Source organism: Zonotrichia leucophrys, chromosome 1A (genome assembly GCF_028769735.1).
Source record: "Zonotrichia leucophrys gambelii isolate GWCS_2022_RI chromosome 1A, RI_Zleu_2.0, whole genome shotgun sequence".
Lineage (NCBI taxonomy): Eukaryota > Metazoa > Chordata > Aves > Passeriformes > Passerellidae > Zonotrichia > Zonotrichia leucophrys.
In genome coordinates this window covers 37,592,928-37,612,134 of record NC_088170.1, presented here as the reverse complement: position 1 = coordinate 37,612,134, position 19,207 = coordinate 37,592,928, and the positions used below count along the sequence as shown (strand labels likewise).

At 43.7% G+C, this 19,207-nt stretch overlaps 3 protein-coding genes across 5 annotated transcripts in view; 2 read left to right on the top strand and 1 right to left on the bottom strand.

The window, feature by feature from the left end:
- Positions 1 to 99: 99 nt before the first annotated feature.
- XRCC6 (X-ray repair cross complementing 6) lies at positions 100 to 15,107 on the top strand. The gene is made up of 12 exons (XM_064702312.1): positions 100 to 266; positions 360 to 469; positions 561 to 699; positions 3,914 to 4,168; positions 4,979 to 5,162; positions 6,516 to 6,702; positions 7,898 to 8,066; positions 9,187 to 9,348; positions 10,259 to 10,388; positions 11,088 to 11,188; positions 12,760 to 12,873; positions 13,638 to 15,107. The coding sequence occupies exons 1-12, from the start codon at positions 179 to 181 to the stop codon at positions 13,832 to 13,834; spliced, it is 1,836 nt and encodes a 611-aa protein (XP_064558382.1). The 5' UTR covers positions 100 to 178; the 3' UTR covers positions 13,835 to 15,107.
- Positions 15,108 to 15,904: 797 nt separating this feature from the next.
- SNU13 (small nuclear ribonucleoprotein 13) lies at positions 15,905 to 19,043 on the bottom strand. The gene is made up of 3 exons (XM_064702316.1): positions 18,878 to 19,043; positions 17,944 to 18,064; positions 15,905 to 17,372 (listed from the first exon to the last, which is right to left on the bottom strand). The coding sequence occupies exons 1-3, from the start codon at positions 18,878 to 18,880 to the stop codon at positions 17,110 to 17,112; spliced, it is 387 nt and encodes a 128-aa protein (XP_064558386.1). The 5' UTR covers positions 18,881 to 19,043; the 3' UTR covers positions 15,905 to 17,109.
- MEI1 (meiotic double-stranded break formation protein 1) overlaps positions 18,988 to 19,207 on the top strand; it is a 36,901-nt gene continuing 36,681 nt past the window's right edge. For all 3 annotated transcript variants that reach the window (XM_064702309.1, XM_064702308.1, XM_064702310.1), the window contains exon 1: positions 18,988 to 19,135. In XM_064702309.1, the coding sequence (XP_064558379.1) occupies positions 19,028 to 19,135 (108 nt within the window). In that variant the 5' untranslated portion in view covers positions 18,988 to 19,027. The remainder of the gene's footprint in view (positions 19,136 to 19,207) is intronic.

Here is a 19,207-nt window from a genome sequence, read left to right as displayed (position 1 = left end):
GCGAGTGAGGAGTTCCCGCCCTTCGCTACCCCACTGCAGCCAATCCGCGTGGAGAGGAGGGGCAAATGCCCCGGATGGGCGGGACCCGGCCCATTTCCGCTCTCGCCATTGGTCAGAGTTGTTGCGGGGGCGGAGCGATCGGTCGGCTGAGCGTGAGCGGGGCCGTGCGGCGCGGGCCATGGCGGGCTGGGGGTCGTTCTACCGGGGCGAGGGGCTAGAGGAGGAGGAGGAGCAGCAGGAAGAGGAGGAAGGGCCTGAGGCTGTCGGTAAGGGCCCCTCTCCCCCTCACGGAAGGCAGCCTGCTTTCCAGGCTCCACGGGTGGAGGGGCCGCTGCTAAAACTGTTTCCCCGTTCCGTAGCGGAGCAGAGGTTTTCGGGCCGGGACAGCCTCATCTTCTTGGTGGATGCCTCCAAGGCCATGTTCGAATCCCACGGGGAGGCAGAGACTCCTTTCGACATGACCATCCAGGTAGGGATGGATAAACTGCTAAGGCAAGACTTTCACACTCCTTTCTGAAAACTATTTTCTTGTAATTTTGACCTGGGTGCGTTTTTTTCAGTGCATCCGGAATGTGTATACCAGCAAAATTATCAGCAGTGACAGGGACCTGTTAAGCGTTGTGTTCTATGGTACAGAAAACAACAAGAATTCGGTAGATTTCAAGCACATTTATGTTCTCCAGGAGCTGGACAATCCAGGTAAAGTGGTATGAAGATTTTACAAAAAGAGGGAGTAAGGAAATTGGTGTAGTAGCATTGTCAGTAACTGGTCTCTCTAAAATCAGAGAGCTATCAGATAAGTTCTTACTGAAATCTACTCTTGGTGGTGGGGATAGATTTAGATATTTATTGAAAGCTTAGAAACTTCATAAGAGCCTAGCATTTTCTCTTAAGAGTTGGTTCAGATCCTTTTCTATGCCTTTTCTTATATTTTAATGTGGTGGCTTCACTTGCTGTCTGCTGATACCTTAGAGTATCTCAACAGAACTCTTAAATGTCCACCAGAAAAGTGTGTGTCCGTGTTAAGGCACCATGGATTCCAGCTGATGGAGAATGTCATGGACGGAACAGCTGAGGTTGGATGGGATTTTGGGGGTCATCTTGTCCAGGCCTCCTGCTCAGCAGTGTCAGCTAGAGCAGGTGGTTCAATATGGTAGCCTCTTTGGGGTGTTTCATCTCTTATTTCCATAATAAGTTCTGCAGTTCTTGAATTTCGCTCTTTCATTTTTTGAGATTACTTACCACCTGCTTGATAGCAAGTGCTGGTTGCTGAATTGGAAAGGCAGCAGGAGAAGTGCAAAGGATGCATGCTAGTGGTGACAGATTGTCTGGCAGTTGAGAGTCTTCTGGGGGAATTTTGTCTACAACTTTTAATACAGCCCTTATCTCTGAGGATGTTTGATTTCATTTTCTTTACTAGGGGGTGCAGGTTTAACGGCACAGGGGCTTCTCCTGAAAGAATTGAGCCTTGTCCTATTTTCAGAATTTATTACAATAGAGACCTGATAGGAATGCCTTAGGTTCTTCTCCCTTTTCTGACAGACAGTGCCTTATAGGTCTTGTATTTCCACTTTCCTCCTCTTCCCTGCTTGTCCTTTCTCCCATGTTAGAGGCAGTAGCCTCACTGTGAGGATAAAAACAGCACAGGTGAAAGGTGGGTGTTGTTCTGATGCCTTCTGAGGCTACCTGGACCAGAGGCTAAACAGAGTTAAAGGAATAAAGCAGGTATTTATTAAAAGGCCTTCAAATGATACACCTTGGGCAGTCCAAGAGCCTGGCTGTGGCTCCACCCAAGATGGATCCTCAGTCACGAGGTTTCACACTTATGTAAGTTTTGGTCCATTTACATATTGGGGTTAATTATCCAATTACAGCTTATGAAGTTCCATCCTCCCAGACTGCTCTCCTCAATTTGCTGCTGTTTACACTTTTTGGGCCTGAAGCTGCAAGTGTCCCTGGTTCTCAGGCTGGAAAAGGATTGCTTTGTCTAACTGCCCTGTGAAGAGAACTTGCTAACACTTTATATGAAGCTCAGAGTTACACACTAAGGCAGTACAGAATCTAGAAAATATGAAAGCTAAAACTGAAGGCATCAGTTCAAAAGGAGCAGAGTTGTGTATTTGCTGCCCCTGGAGAGCAGTCCTCTCTGGAGGAGATGCTGTAGGTGATCATTATGGAGTACAGAATTATGAAGATTTACATTAAAGGACAGATGAGGAGATGAAAATAAAATAGTAAAGGCAGAGGAAGACATTTTCAAATGAAGTGTTTTAAGTGCTATAGAGCTTAAGTGAAGGACAAAGGAAGAAGCTCTGCAGGATGCAGTGGCTGAAAAATGAAAGTTTGTCTCCCATTGGAAAATAACAGGAGAGAACAGAACCTGCTGTTAGACAGGTGGCTAAAGGAGTCCTAGCTGGGTTGAAATAATCCTCAGAGTTGCAGCAAGGCTGTGGACAGCTGACCTGAATGTTGCTGTGCTCAGTGTGGTGATGTGTGGGCTTCATCTCACTTCTGTGTGCATCCTCTCTGATATGAGCGGCGAGGAGGAGGAGCTCTCCACCTTCCCAGCACGCTGTGGAGACACAGGATGCAATTTCAGGCTCTCTCTTTTCTGTGGTGGTGCAGCAGTCTGCTGTTCCTCTGCAGCAGGTGCAGTTTGCTGCCTTTGCAGCTGAGCACTTGGCATTCGGTGGAGGGGCTTTGCAATACTTTGATTCCTGTCTCTTCCCACAGAAAGAGCCCACATTGGTGCCAGGGCATTTTGTGTCCTTTTGCCCTAGCAGGTGCTTTCAGTGATAAGTGGCTAATGATATTGCAGATGTTAGGCCATGCTGGACAGTTTTCTCAGCCAGGTGTTGGAAGGACATTGCTGTTGGAGAAGATGAAACAGGAAAGCCTTATAAATAAAGAGGAAAGCCTTATAACTGATTGCCTGGCAAAAGATTTTGAGAATATAGAAACTATAAGCAAGATTGAAATGAAAGCAAGCTTTGAGATACCTTAGTTACTGAACAACTGGTATGGCCAGACTGAAGGTAATCCCCTTTTGATGAAGCAAGACCCTCTGCTTGCAGACAGGTCCAAGGGTCAGAGCAGACCCTACTATCTTGGCAGAAGGGGTCCAAAAAGTCATTTTTAGGGTTTAAAATGTAATATAGTATGGTAGTGAAATTATTTTTATAGCCTATATGTAAATGCTGTAGGATTTGTATATTGTGCTAGATTGGTTAATGAGAATTAGAATATTTCAACACAAAGAAGATTTATTGTGTTGTAATGGAAAACTTGCTTTCTTACCCTCTCTCTCTTGTTATCTTGTTGTATTCCATATTTCTCAAGTCCCCTACTGTACCAAGCTATTCTTCTCTGCAGCATAGTCCTTCATGTGCCTTCTCAGAGGCTCCTCCCAGGCTCTCAATCCACCCCTATTTATTCCAGTTACCTTCACGAGCTACAGCTGCTCCCCAATTAAGGACTTCGCAGCTGTAGCTGGTTTGGAGTAACTAGGACCCACACAGATCTTACAGGGACTCTCTCCATAAGGACCCACTTATTTAATACATAGATCTTAACAGGGACTCTCTCCATACCAATACATATATTCAGGCCCCCACATCTCTCTCTCATCCTCTCTACCCCTCTCTTCTCTCGGGCCTGCTCCGAGCTGTGGCTGGCAGCCCCCAGCAGGGCCCTGCCCCCAGGCCCTTTGCAATAAACCCCAAGTTCCATCACCTGGCTGCAGAGATCTCTTGTCTCCGTCCGTCCCGACCGTCCTACCCCCCTGCACATTGCCACAGAGGTGCCTGGGAGCATTCCTTGGCTGTCAGCTCTAGGGCACCCCTGGTGCATACTCAGAAGAGCTCATGGTGCTTGTGGCAGAATTCCCACTGCCTGTGGATGCTGTTGCCCCCAGGTGCGAAGCGTGTTCTGGAGCTGGACCAGTACAGGGGAGAGGAAGGCCGGGCCCTGTTCCGGGAGAGCTTTGGCCACAGCGCTGACTATTCCCTGGGTGAGGCACTCTGGGCCTGCTCCAACCTCTTCAGTGATGTCCGTGTCAGGCTGAGCCACAAGAGGATCATGCTCTTCACCAACGAGGATGACCCCCACGCCAACGACAGTGCTAAAGCCAAGCTGGCCAGGACCAGAGCTGGTGATCTGAGAGACACAGGTCATTCTTTCCCCTTTTCATTTTAGACACAGTAAACGTGATGAATCTTTGCAGCAGATGTTAACTGCGTTGCTGGTTTGTGATGGAAAAAGATGTAAAATCATTGGAACTGGGGAATGTTTCTGAAAGTTCCTAAACTAGAAATTTGGTATCTAGTCTTAATTAGAATAGATGTTTTCTGATCTGGTATTCAATAGCTAGCACTTGTTTTCTAGGATCTCCTTCTAGTTTGATAGCATAAATGGGGACATGACAGGGCCAAGAAAATAAACTTTTCTTTATTATTGTACCATTTTCTAGGAAGGGAATAACAACACCAAGTTAACACAAAAGGAAAATTACTTTAATGGTTCCATTTTGAATTAGCTGAAGGACATCAGCCTTAGCTCAGAGAGTAGACAGCATTAGTTTGAGTGTGTAGCTGAGGTAACCAGTAATGTTGGAATTCAGGAGATATCCTGGATCTAGAAGCTGTGAAGGTTACTTAATCCATTAGCCCCTATAATTAAAGGAAAGGGGATTTTCTGAACTTGTTACTCCCCTCTATGCCTAAGATTATATTTTATAGGAGCTTTCATTGCTGCCTGCATTCTTAATTAGAGAGGAAACATTTTCTATTCTGCATTGTTTTGACTGAAGTTAATATTCCCTTTCTCCAGAATATTTCACATCTGGTGCAGATGACAGTTTGGAGCTTATTCTTACTTAAATTATCTGTGTAGATAGAGAAATTTGAGAGTGCTGAGATACATGCTGATGCAAGAAAAAAGCAGTTTTTTATCCTGCTCTTATCTCTTCCATTGTTTCTAGGTATCATCTTGGACCTGATGCACTTGAAGAAGCCTGGTGGGTTCGATATCTCTTTGTTCTACAGGGATATTATAAATGTAGCAGAGGATGAGGACCTTGGGATCCAGCCTAGAGAGTCAGAGAAACTGGAACATCTCATGAAGAAAGTACGAGCAAAGGAGACAAAGAAAAGGGCTTTAGTCAGGTCTGTGCCTACTCATGATACATCTTTCATTCAGCAGGGGCACCTGGTGTTATTTTCAGACTGCATCTCACTTTCCTCTTCTGGAATGATTGGTCTTTAAAGGCACTTTAAAGTGCTTACATTCCTCAATCTTAATTCTTTAGTCCAAGATTGGTGTTTCTTCTGTAGTTTCCAAGGATATCTGTGGATGAGAAGAGCAGAGTGGACCTCTTGTTTCCTCTGTGTGGTATCTCCTGTATTGAGCTTAGCCAGAAATGATAATTTGTTAAATAATTACATAATTGCCAAGTCCACTTACTTAAAAAGCTACAACATAAAAAGTAGTGTATAGTGAAATCTGATTGAAATTAGGCTTTTCTTGCCAACACTAACTTTAAAAAATGCATCTGAATGTGAATGCTAGGTATTTTTTCCTGTTATTAAGTAGTTCTATGTTGCCAGTCTGTCTAGCTACTTGGCATGGATTCACACAGCCTTGATATTTCTAATCTTCTACTAAAAGATTAGAGATACTTAAGAAAGATTACAGGGATCTTGACAAAGCAGATAGAAAATATTTTTGGAACCACATGCTCTATAACAGTTGCTTTTTTAGGGAGTGAGTTCATAGCAGAATGCTGTGGAAGCACAGTGAGGGAATGAACTTCAAGACCTACTTTCTTTTTCCCAGTAAATATTTATAAGGTATCCCAACCTGACCTGTTGTCACTGGAATTCTTGCTCCTGCTTGCAGCCTTATTTTCTTTTCTGGCAATGTTCCTTAAGTTTTCTGATAGCTGGAGAGGAAGAATCCCAAACCAGTGATACCTTTTACAAGAGAGGAAGTTGCATTTGTGGTAACTCATTGTTCTGCTCTCATAACTTGAAGATTACCTCTATTTTTAAACCTTTGCATGTAATTTTTTCTCTAACATCTGATTTATATTTTTTCTTAAATATTGGTATTGTTTGTCTTAGTCATTTTTTGGGGGGAGAATTTTGCCTTCTGTGCAAACAGCTGTGAGAATTCATGGACATTACAATAGGCATAATTGGGGTACCCAGATGGGGACTTGTCCTATGCTCTGTTTGAGCATAGCTGCCCTTCAGAGAAAAAAAAAGGTCAAAGAAATATAGTAAATTACTTGTGTTTAGATGACTTTTATGATGAGAAATGATGATATTGCAAAAATATTTTTATTCAAGTGAGATTATGACTCAACTGATAGTATGTTTCCCAAGATATATGTGATTTTGGGGGAGGAGAACAGGAGGTCAAAGGAAATAACTTATATGAGGAGGAAATAACTTATATTTTCTTCTGCAGTAGTGATTTTTCAGGAATCTCAAGTCTGTATCTCCTTTTTTACACAGGCTAAATCTGCATCTGGGCAAAGATGTGGCCCTTTCTGTTGGTGTTTACAACCTTATCCAAAAAGCTTATAAACCACATCCAGTGAAGCTTTATCGGGAAACTAATGAACCTGTTAAAACCAAAACAAGGATGTTTAGTGGAAAAACAGGCAGCCTGCTCCTGCCCAGTGACACTAAAAGGGCTCAGGTAACTTTTTGATTACGTACCTGCTTTTTCTTGTCTCTGATGTGTGAGGGAGGTGCCAATTCCCTTGCTGCTTTTGTTTGTATTGCACTTGCAAGATGAGATACAGAAATATTTGCATGTGTACGCCCCTGGGGACAGGCTGGTGTGTTGAGAGCTCTGCAGGGTGAGGATGGGTTGTCTCCCTGGCCTGGCTGTCATGGGAAGGCATAGCTGTCAGGAGCACAGGTCGTTTCTTTCTGTAAGGCAGAACGTGTTGTCAGAGCCTGACCTTGTGTGACCCTGGGCCATTGCCACTGCTGCCAGCTTTTGGTTCCTTAGGAACAGATTTGGTCAGTTTTGTTAAACATACAAGCGTGAATCACAGGGGAGTTGGAGCTGTTTTCCACACAAAAGGCATGTTTCCTTTGGAGGTTTTTGTATAATTTTTTCTTTGTTTTGCCTTCCCACTTGATGGTTTGGCTGATGTAAATTGAGTGTCGCATTGTAACGAGCACAGTTTTATTTCAAAACAGGTTATGTACTTGCTAGGTATCCTGTCACAAGTGTGCTTTGTGTCTTCTTCCATGTTGGTAGTTCTTAAAATTGTTGACTTAAAATGAAGTATTTAGTCTATTTATAGTGGGTATTAGTTTATTGAAATAAAGTATAGGAGATAAAGAGAAAGCTGAGGATTAAGCCTTGATGTTTACCTTCAGCAACTGGACTATAATATGATTTTGATTTTGTGAGGCATGGGTGGTGCTACAGAAATATTGTTTCTCACTCACTGTTTCTGTCAGGAGCAGGTAGTTGACTGAAGCAAGTTTACAATTGGACAGGACCTCTGAAAAAGTCTGGTATAACCTGGCCCAGAGTGAAACCAGATCAGGTTGCTCAGGGCTTTTTGGGACACCTCTGAAGAACTCCAGAGATGAGATGTGACAGCCTGTCTGTATCAGGGCTTAGCCATTTCTTTAGAAAAGTGCATTTTGCTTATGTTCAGGTAGAATTTCCCTTGGGATAATGGTCACAGACTGCACTTGCCAGTTCAGTGTGCACTACTCATGAGGGTTTACACTGTCTTGTCTGTGCCCTTCTTTTAAATAGTGGAACACAGCAATTGCATCCTCTTCCTGCACTTCCTGCCCTGTCCTGCCTCCTGGTTGTCATTTTTTTTAATGCTGGCAGCCCTATCATCTGCTCTTCCCTGGTTTAGACATATGGAAACCGACAGATTGTGCTGGAGAAAGAGGAGACGGAAGAATTAAAACAGTTTGATTCTCCAGGTTTGGTTCTGATTGGCTTCAAACCACTTTCAATGCTAAAACAGCACCACCATGTCAGGCCCTCCCAGTTCATCTATCCCGAGGAGTCCCTGGTGAGAGGTAAGTAAAGATGGCAGGAGAAGATTTGTCACCTTGCATTAGTGTAACTGCTGATCCATCGTGTGGCTGGGTGGGGATCATTGAGTGTAAAAGCTTTGTCTAATTTAACAATTTGCCAATGTTAAGAAGAACTGAATTAACTGTTTTTGCCCCTCTCAGCTGCACATTTGTCTTGTTTTCTTCTATAGCAGAGCAGCCAGTTGTGCTTCATGTTTGTCCATCATGACAAGCAGCCAATTAAACCAGGCAGATGTAGTCACAAAGTACTTGTTTTAGCCATTCATGAAAGTGAAGGATCCTAGTACCTGACAAGAAGGTAAAGATGGTTAAAAAAGCCCAAACAAAACCAAACAACAACAAAAAAAAACCCTTAAATCCCAAACCAGGGGAGATAATTGCTGTTTTGAAGTCCATATCAGTAGGAGTGGAAACATGATACTCAGGAAGTACAGTTGAATTAACAGCACTTTACAGGCTTGTAAAGAGAGAAGGCCAGGACATTTAGAACTGCTTATTTTTGCCTTTTTATATGTATACATACATCTGTTTATTTAGAAATATATCCCAATATCTGCAGTAGTAAGAAAAAACCTTTAGCTCCTCCTTTAGCAGTGGATAAAGAGGGCTGAGTTATGACCAAAGGCTTTGCAGTGTCTGATTGAAGAAAAACCTTTATGCTTGCTTCTCTAACTGCAGTTTCCTGGCTCAACCATGTTATTTATATGTCAGTCTTTCCCTGACCATCATGTGTGGTGAAATATACCTGAGGTAAACACGTGCCTCAGGAACAGTACTGAAGTCTGAATTCTTAGTGTGTTACTTCCACAAAAGGTCTGTGGTCTGCTTCTATTGTGATGTCCCACCAAACAAAAATAGACTTTGTAGAGAAAATTTCACTCTCAGATGGTGGTGATTTCACTTCTTCCACCAGAAGTCTCACCACTAGTCAGGAGAGACTCACTAACATTGTCCTTTTTGAGTCTTCTCCCTTCCAGAATTTGCTTTTTACCTCCACAATAATGCAAGCATTTCCAAGAAGTCACAGGGTTATATCTAGGGTTATACTGCAGAGCAAAGGAGCAAAGCTGTCAGTCTAACCAGTCCCCTCTTTGCTTTGCAGGGAGTACAACTCTGTTTCATGCCCTCCTGATGAAGTGCTTGGAGAGGGAGGTGATGATGCTGTGCAGGTACACCCCTCGCCGCAACGTCCCTCCTCGCTTTGTGGCCCTGGTTCCCCAGGAGGAGGAGCTGGATGAGCAGAAAGTGCAGATAGCCCCTCCAGGTATGGGGGGGACGCTGCCTTTCCCTGCATGGTTGGATGCAGTCAGTGTAATGGCATCCTCTGTTGAGGGAAAATATTCCTAGTGCTGCCCCCCCTTAAAACTGGGGAAAATGCTTTCCAACACTCCTTTTCTTCAGTTTTGTCAGTGTAAGCATCTGATGTTGAATCTGTTTTTAAAGCCCCAATTGCTTCAGTGCTTGCTCAGGTATGACCTGGCTAGAGTGTTTTCCCTGCCTTCTACCTATTTTTTGCAGATTCAAATAACTGCTGTAGAAATGAAAAGCATTTTTTTTCCCTGTTTGAAGAATAGACAATGTCTTTTCTTGAATTATGTTTTATCCTTGAATAGATTGTAAAGTATTAAATAAATAATCTCACATATAATGAGCCTCATACCACGTCAGACAAATGGGGAATGATTAGGGAGCAGATTTCTGCTATTTTGCATTTTTTCACCTCTTTAAGTGCAAAAACATCTTCTGGGAGAATGTAAAGTAGGGAACACACTGTCTGTGTACAAAGTAAATTATTTCAGAATAATGTGGGCAATATCTTGATTTTCAAACAAATCTTTCCCAAGTTCAGACCCAGTGGGAGAGGTGGACTGGTTGATCTCCTGCACATAAAGCTAGTCTCTGCTAGCCATGAATATAGTCCAACTGGTAGCTATGAATTTAGTCTGAATGTCTTTCACAAAGCCATTAGTGATGTTGGTTACAATTGTTGAGATTGGGATTGCGTGTCCTACTGTAGGCACTTGGAAGTATTATGGACCGCTGTTGTTAACAACAAAACAGGTAGGTAGTTTGGAGTCATCAGACCTAGATAATAAGCATCTTGGTTTTTCTATAAATTATTTTGAGACCCTTCTTCTGTGTAACTGTTGTCTTCTTCCCTCTCTTCTGTGTAGGTTTCCACATGATTTTTCTACCCTATGCAGATGACAAACGTAATGTTGATGTTACAGACAATGTGCCAGCCAGCCAAGAGCAGGTGGACAAAATGAAGGAAATAATTCAGAAGCTGAGGTTCAAATACAGGTACCTGGAGATAAATAGGGTGCAGGGGCTGGCATGGGGAAGAAAGCACAACCATTGCTTGTTCTGCTGCACATGTTGTTCAGCTGTGGTGTTCCTGAGATCAGATTTTGATGTATTTTGATAGAAATTGCTTCTCTTTGCAGTAGCTTTGTCCAAACTTTATTCTTAATCATTCTGGATACCCAGGCACCACAATGCTTTGTGTAGCACGTTCTGGTGTTCTTTGTAGAATTGCTCTTGTTCTCTGGGCTGTTGTCATTTGTTGCAGAGGTATCACATTTTATTGTGGCTCTGCCACTCTACAGCAGATCAGACCCAGATCATTTAAATTAGAGCACTTTAGAAAGAAGAATTAGGTCCTTTTTTTCATTACAGCTGGGATAAATGCTCTCAAGTACTTTCATGGGAGATTTTTTCCCTAGATGTGTGGAAGCCACCATAACTGTACATAAAGTATAATATCATGATCTCCTTTTGCTTCATACAACTTTCTAACTCTCACACACCATTCTTATGGGGTTGATACATGACAGGATAGTGATTCAGCAGGTAAATTGCAAAGAGGAAAAGCAGTTCTGATGTGATGGATTGTTGTGTGGGAAAGAGGGAAGTTTTATTCTCACATAAGTTGGTGGTAGATCTTGTGTTTTGTCTGTCTTCCTGGCAGCATGCATTGACATTTTAGGGGATTCTTGACAGGGCTGACAGCTTTGAGAACCCAGTTTTGCAGCAGCACTTCAGGAATTTGGAGGCTTTGGCGCTGGATATGACGGAACCAGAACAAGCTGAGGATCTTACAAGTGAGAGCTATTGGCGGGTGTGAAGGGAGGCAGGGTAGGGGACTTGTGACTTTGTTATGAGTCAAATATGTGCTACTACAAACCTAAATGTATTTTAAGAAATATTTCAGTTGTGTGCAGTTTCACTTTGTGGGATTCTGGATGGGTCCATTCTGAAATACTGAAACCTTATTTTCTATTGTTGTCACTTATAAGGTAAAGAAAAAATTGCTCACTTTACCATCCAGAATTAAAATTGAATCACCTTTTTCCTATGGTGAGAAATATTTTCTCTGAAATTCCTCTGTTCAAGATTCTCATTAATATTTCAGTGTGATAAATGGAGTGAATGAAGATAATTATTCTGCTGGGGGCAGTGCTGCCACCTAGTGAGGGGGAGAGTTTAACTGTAAGTGAATTGTATAACCACAGAGTGGGTCAGGAGGGCAGGGACCACAGTGGGTCATCTGGTCCAGCCCCCCTGCCCAAGCAGGGTTGTCCTTCAGCACCTTGCACAGGGTGCGTTCCAGGGAGTTCTTCAATTATTTTTCCAGCAAGGGATACTCTATAACCTCTGTGGCTAACCTGTTTCAGTGCTCAGTCACCTTCCCAGGAAAGTTTTTCCCCCTGTTCAGATGGCTCTTCCTGTGCTTCAGTTTCTGCCCATTACCTCTTGTCCTGTTGCTTGGCACCACCAGGAGCCTGGCACTATACTCTTGGCACCTTCCTTTCAGATACTTAGATTAGGTTCCCCTCTCAGTCATCTCATCTGGAGGCTGAACAGTTCCTTCAGACTTTCCTCATAAGGAAGCTGTTCCAGTCCTTTAATCATTTTTGTTGTCCTCTGCTGGAGCCATTCCAGGAGCTCCATATCTCTCCTGTACCGAGGAGCCCAGAAATGGACGCAGCATTCCTGATGTCCAAACTCTTGCTATTACCAAGAGTTGTAAATTTCTCATTTGGGAGTATCATAACACAAGTATTTGCATTTTTGGATGCTTGCAGGACACTTGTGGACTAGTTATTACAGAAGCACAGTTGTGTCTGGTGATGTTACTGAAAAACAGTCAGACTTGTTAGCACCAATGCAGCTTTAAGAAGCAGGTGTTCTTTATTACAGTCCTGGATGCATGAAGGATTTCTCCACCAAAATCGTGCATCTCTAGTAAGGAAAAAGCTGTTTATGTGGGTTTTCTCAGAAGAAACATACATGTGGTAATCATTTCCCCAAAATCATTAACATGTGTTAATTCTCCTTTGTGCACATGTTCTTCAGTCCCAGGGGTCTCTCTCATGGTCATAAACCCTAAAGTTACAGCTGAACACTTGATGAACTGGTGTTACATCCCAATACAGAGGGCAGTTGGCATACCTAAGCTGGTTCATATTTTGTGAGTCCCTTCTTGGTGAATGTTTAACATGATCCTACAAAATCAAATATTGTGTGGTTCCATACACTAATGGTTTTGTAGAATAAGCATTGTATTTTTCCCACCAGGTGAGCTGATAGTTCATCTGGCAACAGGGATGGCCTTGCAGGCTTTCTTGTGATCACACTGTTTCTGAGAGGGCAAATCTTTATCTTTTGCCAGTGCCAAAGTCTGAACAGATGAGCCACAGGCTGGGCAACCTGGTGGATGAGTTTAAGCAGCTGGTTTATCCCCCTGACTACAATCCTGATGCCAAGGCTGTAAAGAGAAAACAAGGTAAGTAGCGGTGGTGCAGACACAAAATACAGTGTCTGTATTCTGTTAAGAAACTCCTGTGTTTTCAGTTTGTCTCATAATTTAAAGTAGCTGCTTGTGCAACAACTCTGCTAATCTCCACAATGAGGTATTATATCCAGTATTGCTTCTTAGAGAGCAGAGAATATTGTGGTGTCCAGTTAGAGAGTTGCTGGAGTGACAAAATGCAGGGTGAAGTATAGGCAGTAATGTGGGTAAATGACTGCAGAATATGTATATATAATTTTAGCAACTTCCTGGTTTACAACAGAATAGTGAAATCACTCATGCTTTCAGTTTGTGTTGGTGAGACTTTTATGCATGGGCTGTTTAGCAGGTCCAAGATGGGCATCTTAATTTCTTAAAGTGTAAGCAATGCTGAAGTCCATGTGTAATTTGGGAGTCTATGAAAGACTGCATTAAGTGAGTGTCAGCTGAGCTCCCTGTGGAATCATTGCATTCTGCTGTCTCAACAAGAATCCCTTAAAAGTTTCATTTGGAGGGTGATGCTTTCATCAGAACACAATTTCATACTTCAGTTGAGATCACTCATTTCAATGAAATACTGCATGACTTATATAGTACCTAAGTTACCTGTTTCTTAAAAGAAAACATGAAAACTAGGTCTGTGAGTGTGTGGCTGTTTAAGTACCATGTGCTAATGGCCATTAACTATGGTATGTGTAAGAAGCATTGATGTCTTTCTAATTTTTAAAATCTTTGTGATCTAAAATGTATGTTTCTAGCTTCTGATGGTCAGACTGAGAAGAAGCCCAAGGTAGAAGTCTCAGAAGATGATCTGCGGTGTCATGTGCAGAAGGGCACTCTAGGCAAGCTCACTGTACTTATCCTGAAGGATGCATGCAGGGTTTTGGGGTTGAGGGGTGGAAGCAAGAAGCAGGAGCTTGTGGATTCTTTAACTGAATACTTTAATGAGCACTAAGCTAGAGAGGAAGGCCCTGGTTTACTTCTGTCTGCTTAGAATCTTGATTGTCTTATGTGGGTGCTGTGTCTATTTAATCTTGCTATGAAAGAGATGGCAACTAAGTGTTGCTCTGTAGCAGTGGAGAAACTTTTTATTTAGTTGTGAAACATTTCTGCAAAGTTGGATTCTGTTGACAATAAGTAAAGGCAGAACTAAATTCCCTGTGAACTCAGGTCACCCACTGCACATGGACAGAGTTGTGCCGTGCTGGTTTCTTAATAAAAGTTTGCATCTTTTCCTTTGCAACACTGACTGTGTCATCTCAGTATCATAAAGACAGCAGAAATCACTTCAGTGTAAGAAAACACAGTGACCTGTGGTAATGGCACGACATGAATCCAAGCAGCAGATTGAGTCTGTGTCGTAACAGAGGGTATAAATATGTGTTACTCTCCAAAACAGCCAGTATCAGTACTAGTAATCCAATTGGGTTCTTTTCTGCCATCACCATTACAAGTATTACCAGCAGATCTTAAAAGAAAAAAATCATTATTGGGAAGCAGTATCCAATCCCTTGGGCAAAAAGCTGGCACTTAAATCTGCACACACAGGTCTTCCATTTTTAAATGGTAATAGTAGAAGCTGGTTTAAAAATGGAAAACAAATTGTGTTCCCCGGAAGGCTGCAAGCATTTATCCCAATTAAATTACTGAGATGGCAAAGAGGTTTTCTACCTCTCTAAGTGAATGAGTCAGACTATTGTGCAGGCTTCTGTACTCAAACATGTGCTTTTAAAATAGAAGAATAGCACGTTGTGGAGAGAGCCCTTGTTACATACAGTATTTTTACTTTTTTAGTCATACTTAAGAACGCTGCAGCTGGGTGTTTTGGGTTTGAGACTTCCATCCCTGGCATGCCCCACCTGTCTTGCAGTGCAAGATGACTAAAACAAATAAACAGTTGTTGCTTTTGCTTTAGGAAATTACTAATTGTTTAGTGAAACTCTTAACATTTTACAGGACACAAACATTGGATACCTGAGGTGTTTCCATTTTGGTCTGCTTAGTGTTTTTAGTGTCCAGAGATTCCTGTGTGTGGCCCACAAACTGTCCTGTCACCATGTGTAGTGTGGCAGATGTGGAGCCAGCTGTGACCACCCTTCTGGCACTGATTGTCCTAGCTGTGCCAGCATGCTGCTCACTTCTACCTGCACAATTCCCCCAGAGAGCAGCTAGCCTGCACTGAGCTCTGCAGCACTGAAACTGCTTTACCTGTTACACTTCCAATCAGCCTGGAGTAGTTATTTTTAATAAAGATTTGCCTAAGCACTCAATTTATTTTGCCCTTGGGCAATGAAGTTATTGTAAATGCTTGTCTTAGCAAGGCTTGAAGAGTGAATAGTGAGACTATCCTGTCTGTAAGTCTGAATTGAATTCTGCAAGTAGCCTTGTTAACATCTCTCTTGCCTTGCTAACCCTCAGGCACACTACATGCCAGGCTTTGGATGATTGTGGCATGTTTGTTCTAGGTTATTAGATCTGCCTCCTGGCTTTTTTTTTTTTTTTTTGTTCTTTTTAATAGCAGACTATCACATAAGCATAAGTTTAAGAGGGATGGTGATGGAGTGCTTCAGAGCAGAAATAGACAGTTTTGCTTGCTCAAGTATCCTTTATTTCTGCTCCTTGTGTGCTTTCTCCTACATCATCTGTCTTGGTACAACAGGGAAAATCCTTGGCAAAGCTGTAGTTCTTAACACAACTAGCTCAACAGTCAGCATCAGTAGAAGTGAACAGGTGCCCTTCTAAACCTCATACAAATAAAAGGATTCTGAAGTGTTTGGATCAAATTCATCTCAGCAAGGATTACTGGTATCAGCCATTTACTAAAATATACAAACATGATGTCTTCAGTCTTTCATAAGCTCACTTCATCTGCTTGGGATGTACTTATGAAAGGTATGAAGTTAGTGCCTCTGTGGAAACATTACAGAAAATTTTATTTTCCATTCTGCTATTGCACCCAGTGGAGTTTCCCCACTATTTTGCTTTGGCATCCTGCAATAGAAAACAGGTTTGATATTCCAACACAGGGGTTTAAACTTCTGATCAGAGCAGAAGTGCATTTATTATACAATATGTATTTAACTAAAACTAGGTCCATAAAACCACCACTGATCCAGACTGTTGTTGGTGCTCCATGCTGCTTTTCCAGGACATGAGATGATACAGAATTCTCTTCTTGAGACATGTATTAATTTATCTGAAAAATTATTTGTTCTCTGTTTCCTTGGTCATAACTTAAAAGGGTTCATCTTCAGTCAGGGGACTAGAGTGCAGTAGCTAAAAAGCATGGCACTTTTTATAATTAACAGTCAGATGTAGGGTACTCATCAGCCACAACAGGCTGCTCTCTGCCATGTGTTTTGTGCTTAACTTTTCTAGGAAGCCCAACCTCAATGGTAACAGTCCATGCAAAGGAAACTGAAAGAGAACAAATTACTGCACTACAATAGCCTTTAGGCAACCTGTGAGCAGGTCAGCTTTACAAGCAGAAACATTCCAGTTAGTTGCAAATACTTCACCAAGGGAATGACAATTCTATTTAGCTTTGCAGCAATTTTATTTTTTCTTAAAAAGTCACTATTTAAAAATGATCAAATTAGGAGAGTTCTTCCCCTTGTGTACTGCTATAAGATTTCTACCTGCCATGCATCTCTTAGAGAAGTCTCTTGTCTGGTTTCAAGAACAAGGGCTGTGCTGCTCTTGCCTCTATCTGCTGCTACACAGTAGCTGCTGCCTGCTTTATACCTGCCTGTGCTGCTCCATTACTTACTGACTCCAGCAGCCTGAACACAGGGAACCTTTTCCTCAGTAGCCTAAACCATTCAGAAATGCAAAGTTACTCACAGGGTTGTACTGCTGGAGGCTCAAGCTTGGCAGAAATACTGCACCTCAGAGAAAGCTGATGGGTGGGTTAAAAAAGCCCTGAGCAGGCAGACAGGAAGACGAGGGGGGGACTTTGTTTTTTCTGCCCTTCTTTCAAACATAAAACAGGAAACACAGTTGTACAGTCACTTTTCAAGAAGTAATACAATGAGAATGAAAATGTTGGAGTGGAATATTAGAAAAGTGGGGGGATAGGAGGCGGAAACACTAAGAATTAAGCCATTATTAAACAAAAATGTGGCATTTTAAAATGAAACATTGATATCAAAACTATCATCTCAACTGAAGCTAAACATTAATTTCCCCTAATTTGCACTTTCTATTTCACACACACACTCTCATGGGCACTTAGACCAAGAGTCTTTCTATGGCTTGCTGTACAGACTGGATCTGAGGCTTTAGCTGTGAGCCCTCCTTGATGGTGATGGAGCAGGCGATGACGGGCCGGGAAACGCCGCACGCGCGGCCCAGGGCTTGCTTGGAGCGCACGAACACGTACGGCACGTTCTTGTCCTCGCACAGGAGAGGGAGGTGCAGGATGATCTCCAAGGGCTCTGCGTCTGCTGCCATCACAATGAACTCTGCTATCCCTCTGTTCAGTGTTTTGGTGGCTGTAAAAGAAACTGGAGTCAGTCTGGGTCATTCTGGAAAACACATCTAATGTTAAACGACTTCAGGAAATGCTGGAAGTGGCTTCAGTGGGAAGAGATCTAGTATATGAGACATGGGTTCTAAGAGATTGCTGAGTTTCTATCCTTAGCAATTTTGGGTTTTTTTACAAGTTTGTCTAGGTGAAGCCCCAAGCAATTGTGAAGGGAGGTTGTGAGCAGGTTGCACTAGAGGTATCTTCAAACCCAAATCTTATGGTTCTGAACTGGTTAGGCATCTGGTAACCCCAGTGCCACACCACTGAAGCATGCATGATTACAAACTATACACCAGGAACACAGTTTGGGAATCTACCAGAACTGCATATAAACGTCAAAAAGATTACATCTTAGTTTTGTCCCTGAATCTTGTTAAAGCAGGCTTGAAGGAGGAGAAAGGAGACACACACCTGCAACAGCCAGATCTATATAAAATGAGTGATCACAGCTACAGAGAAAAGACAATCTCTACCCATGGCATCTCACAAAATCCTTGTTGTGACTTGTAGCACACTTTTCAACGTGCAAGTCTCACCTTCATTGGCTCCCTTGCGTAGCTGCTTATAGTTGCAGGATTGCTGCACAAGGTCCAGCAGCGTTTTGGTGAGCTGTGCATCAGCCAGTGGGTAAGCCTTGGGATTCACTTCTGCCTCACTCTAAAGGAAAAAGTAAAGAATGTCACAATAGGAGCAAAGGAGGCTTTGGTTTGATCAGCACTACGCAGGCATCATGTCCACCACATATACTGATTTCTGAAGTTGTGTCTAATCTGCTCTGCCCATATAGAAGAAACACCATTGCATTTTGCTCCTAAAAGAGTAAGGATTCTTCTTGTATCAAAGTAAAGGGGAAAAGTAAGAAAGATATGCTTTACATCAAAGTAAAGAGTGTATCTACTCACAATCTACATCTTACAAAGCAGTGCACTTATGGAGCAGTCTCAGGCGTTTTACACCACAAAGACTACAGAAAATGAAACACTTCAGTGCACCTTAACAGTGCAAATTAGGAGACTAACAAAAATTTTGAAACAATCACCAGAAGAGCACGCATCAGGGTTATTTCTGCAAACCACAAGTGGCTTCTAACGTTAACATGGGCAGCGGGGGGGCACAGCAGCGAGGTCACAAGCGGTGTTGGCGACGGGCGCTGGCAGAACCGCGGCCTCTGCGGCGCCCAGCACGGCGCAGGGGTGACCCCAGGCACAGAGAATCCCCCGTTACCGGGTGTCCCCAGCACCGCCAGCCCCCCGGGCCTCCTGCCCCGCAAGCGGCCGCAGCCCCGCCCGCCCGGCCTCCACGTGCTGCCCGCCGCGCAGCCGGAGAGCGGCCGCCCTCTACCCCAGGCTGGTGGGAGTGGACAGGAGGGAGAGGAGCAGGGAGAGGAGAAGGAATAATAGGAGGAGGAGAAGGAGAAGAAGAAGAAGAAGAAGGAGGAGGAAGAGGAGACGGGGGTCCGACGCCACTCACCATGGCCGCGGCGCGGTGGCTGCAGTCGGCCCGAGCGCGCTGTGAGGGAAGAGGCGGGAGCGCTGCCGCGGCCGCCGGAAGGGAGGCGGTGCCGGGGCGGAGCCGCCGTCCCCAGCGGGGCGGAGCCGCACGGCAGCCCCGGCAGCACCGATGGCGGCGGGGCCGTGCGGCGGTCACGGGCCGCGCTGGGCGCTGCCGCTGCGCCCGCCGCTCTGCCTCGCCTGCGCCGTGGAAACCCTGGGCGACGGCAGCGCCTCGGTGGGCAGCGCCTGCCCCGCCGCCCCTTCCCGTGTGCGGCTGGGCCGCGGGTCCCCCTCAGCGGCGGGGCTG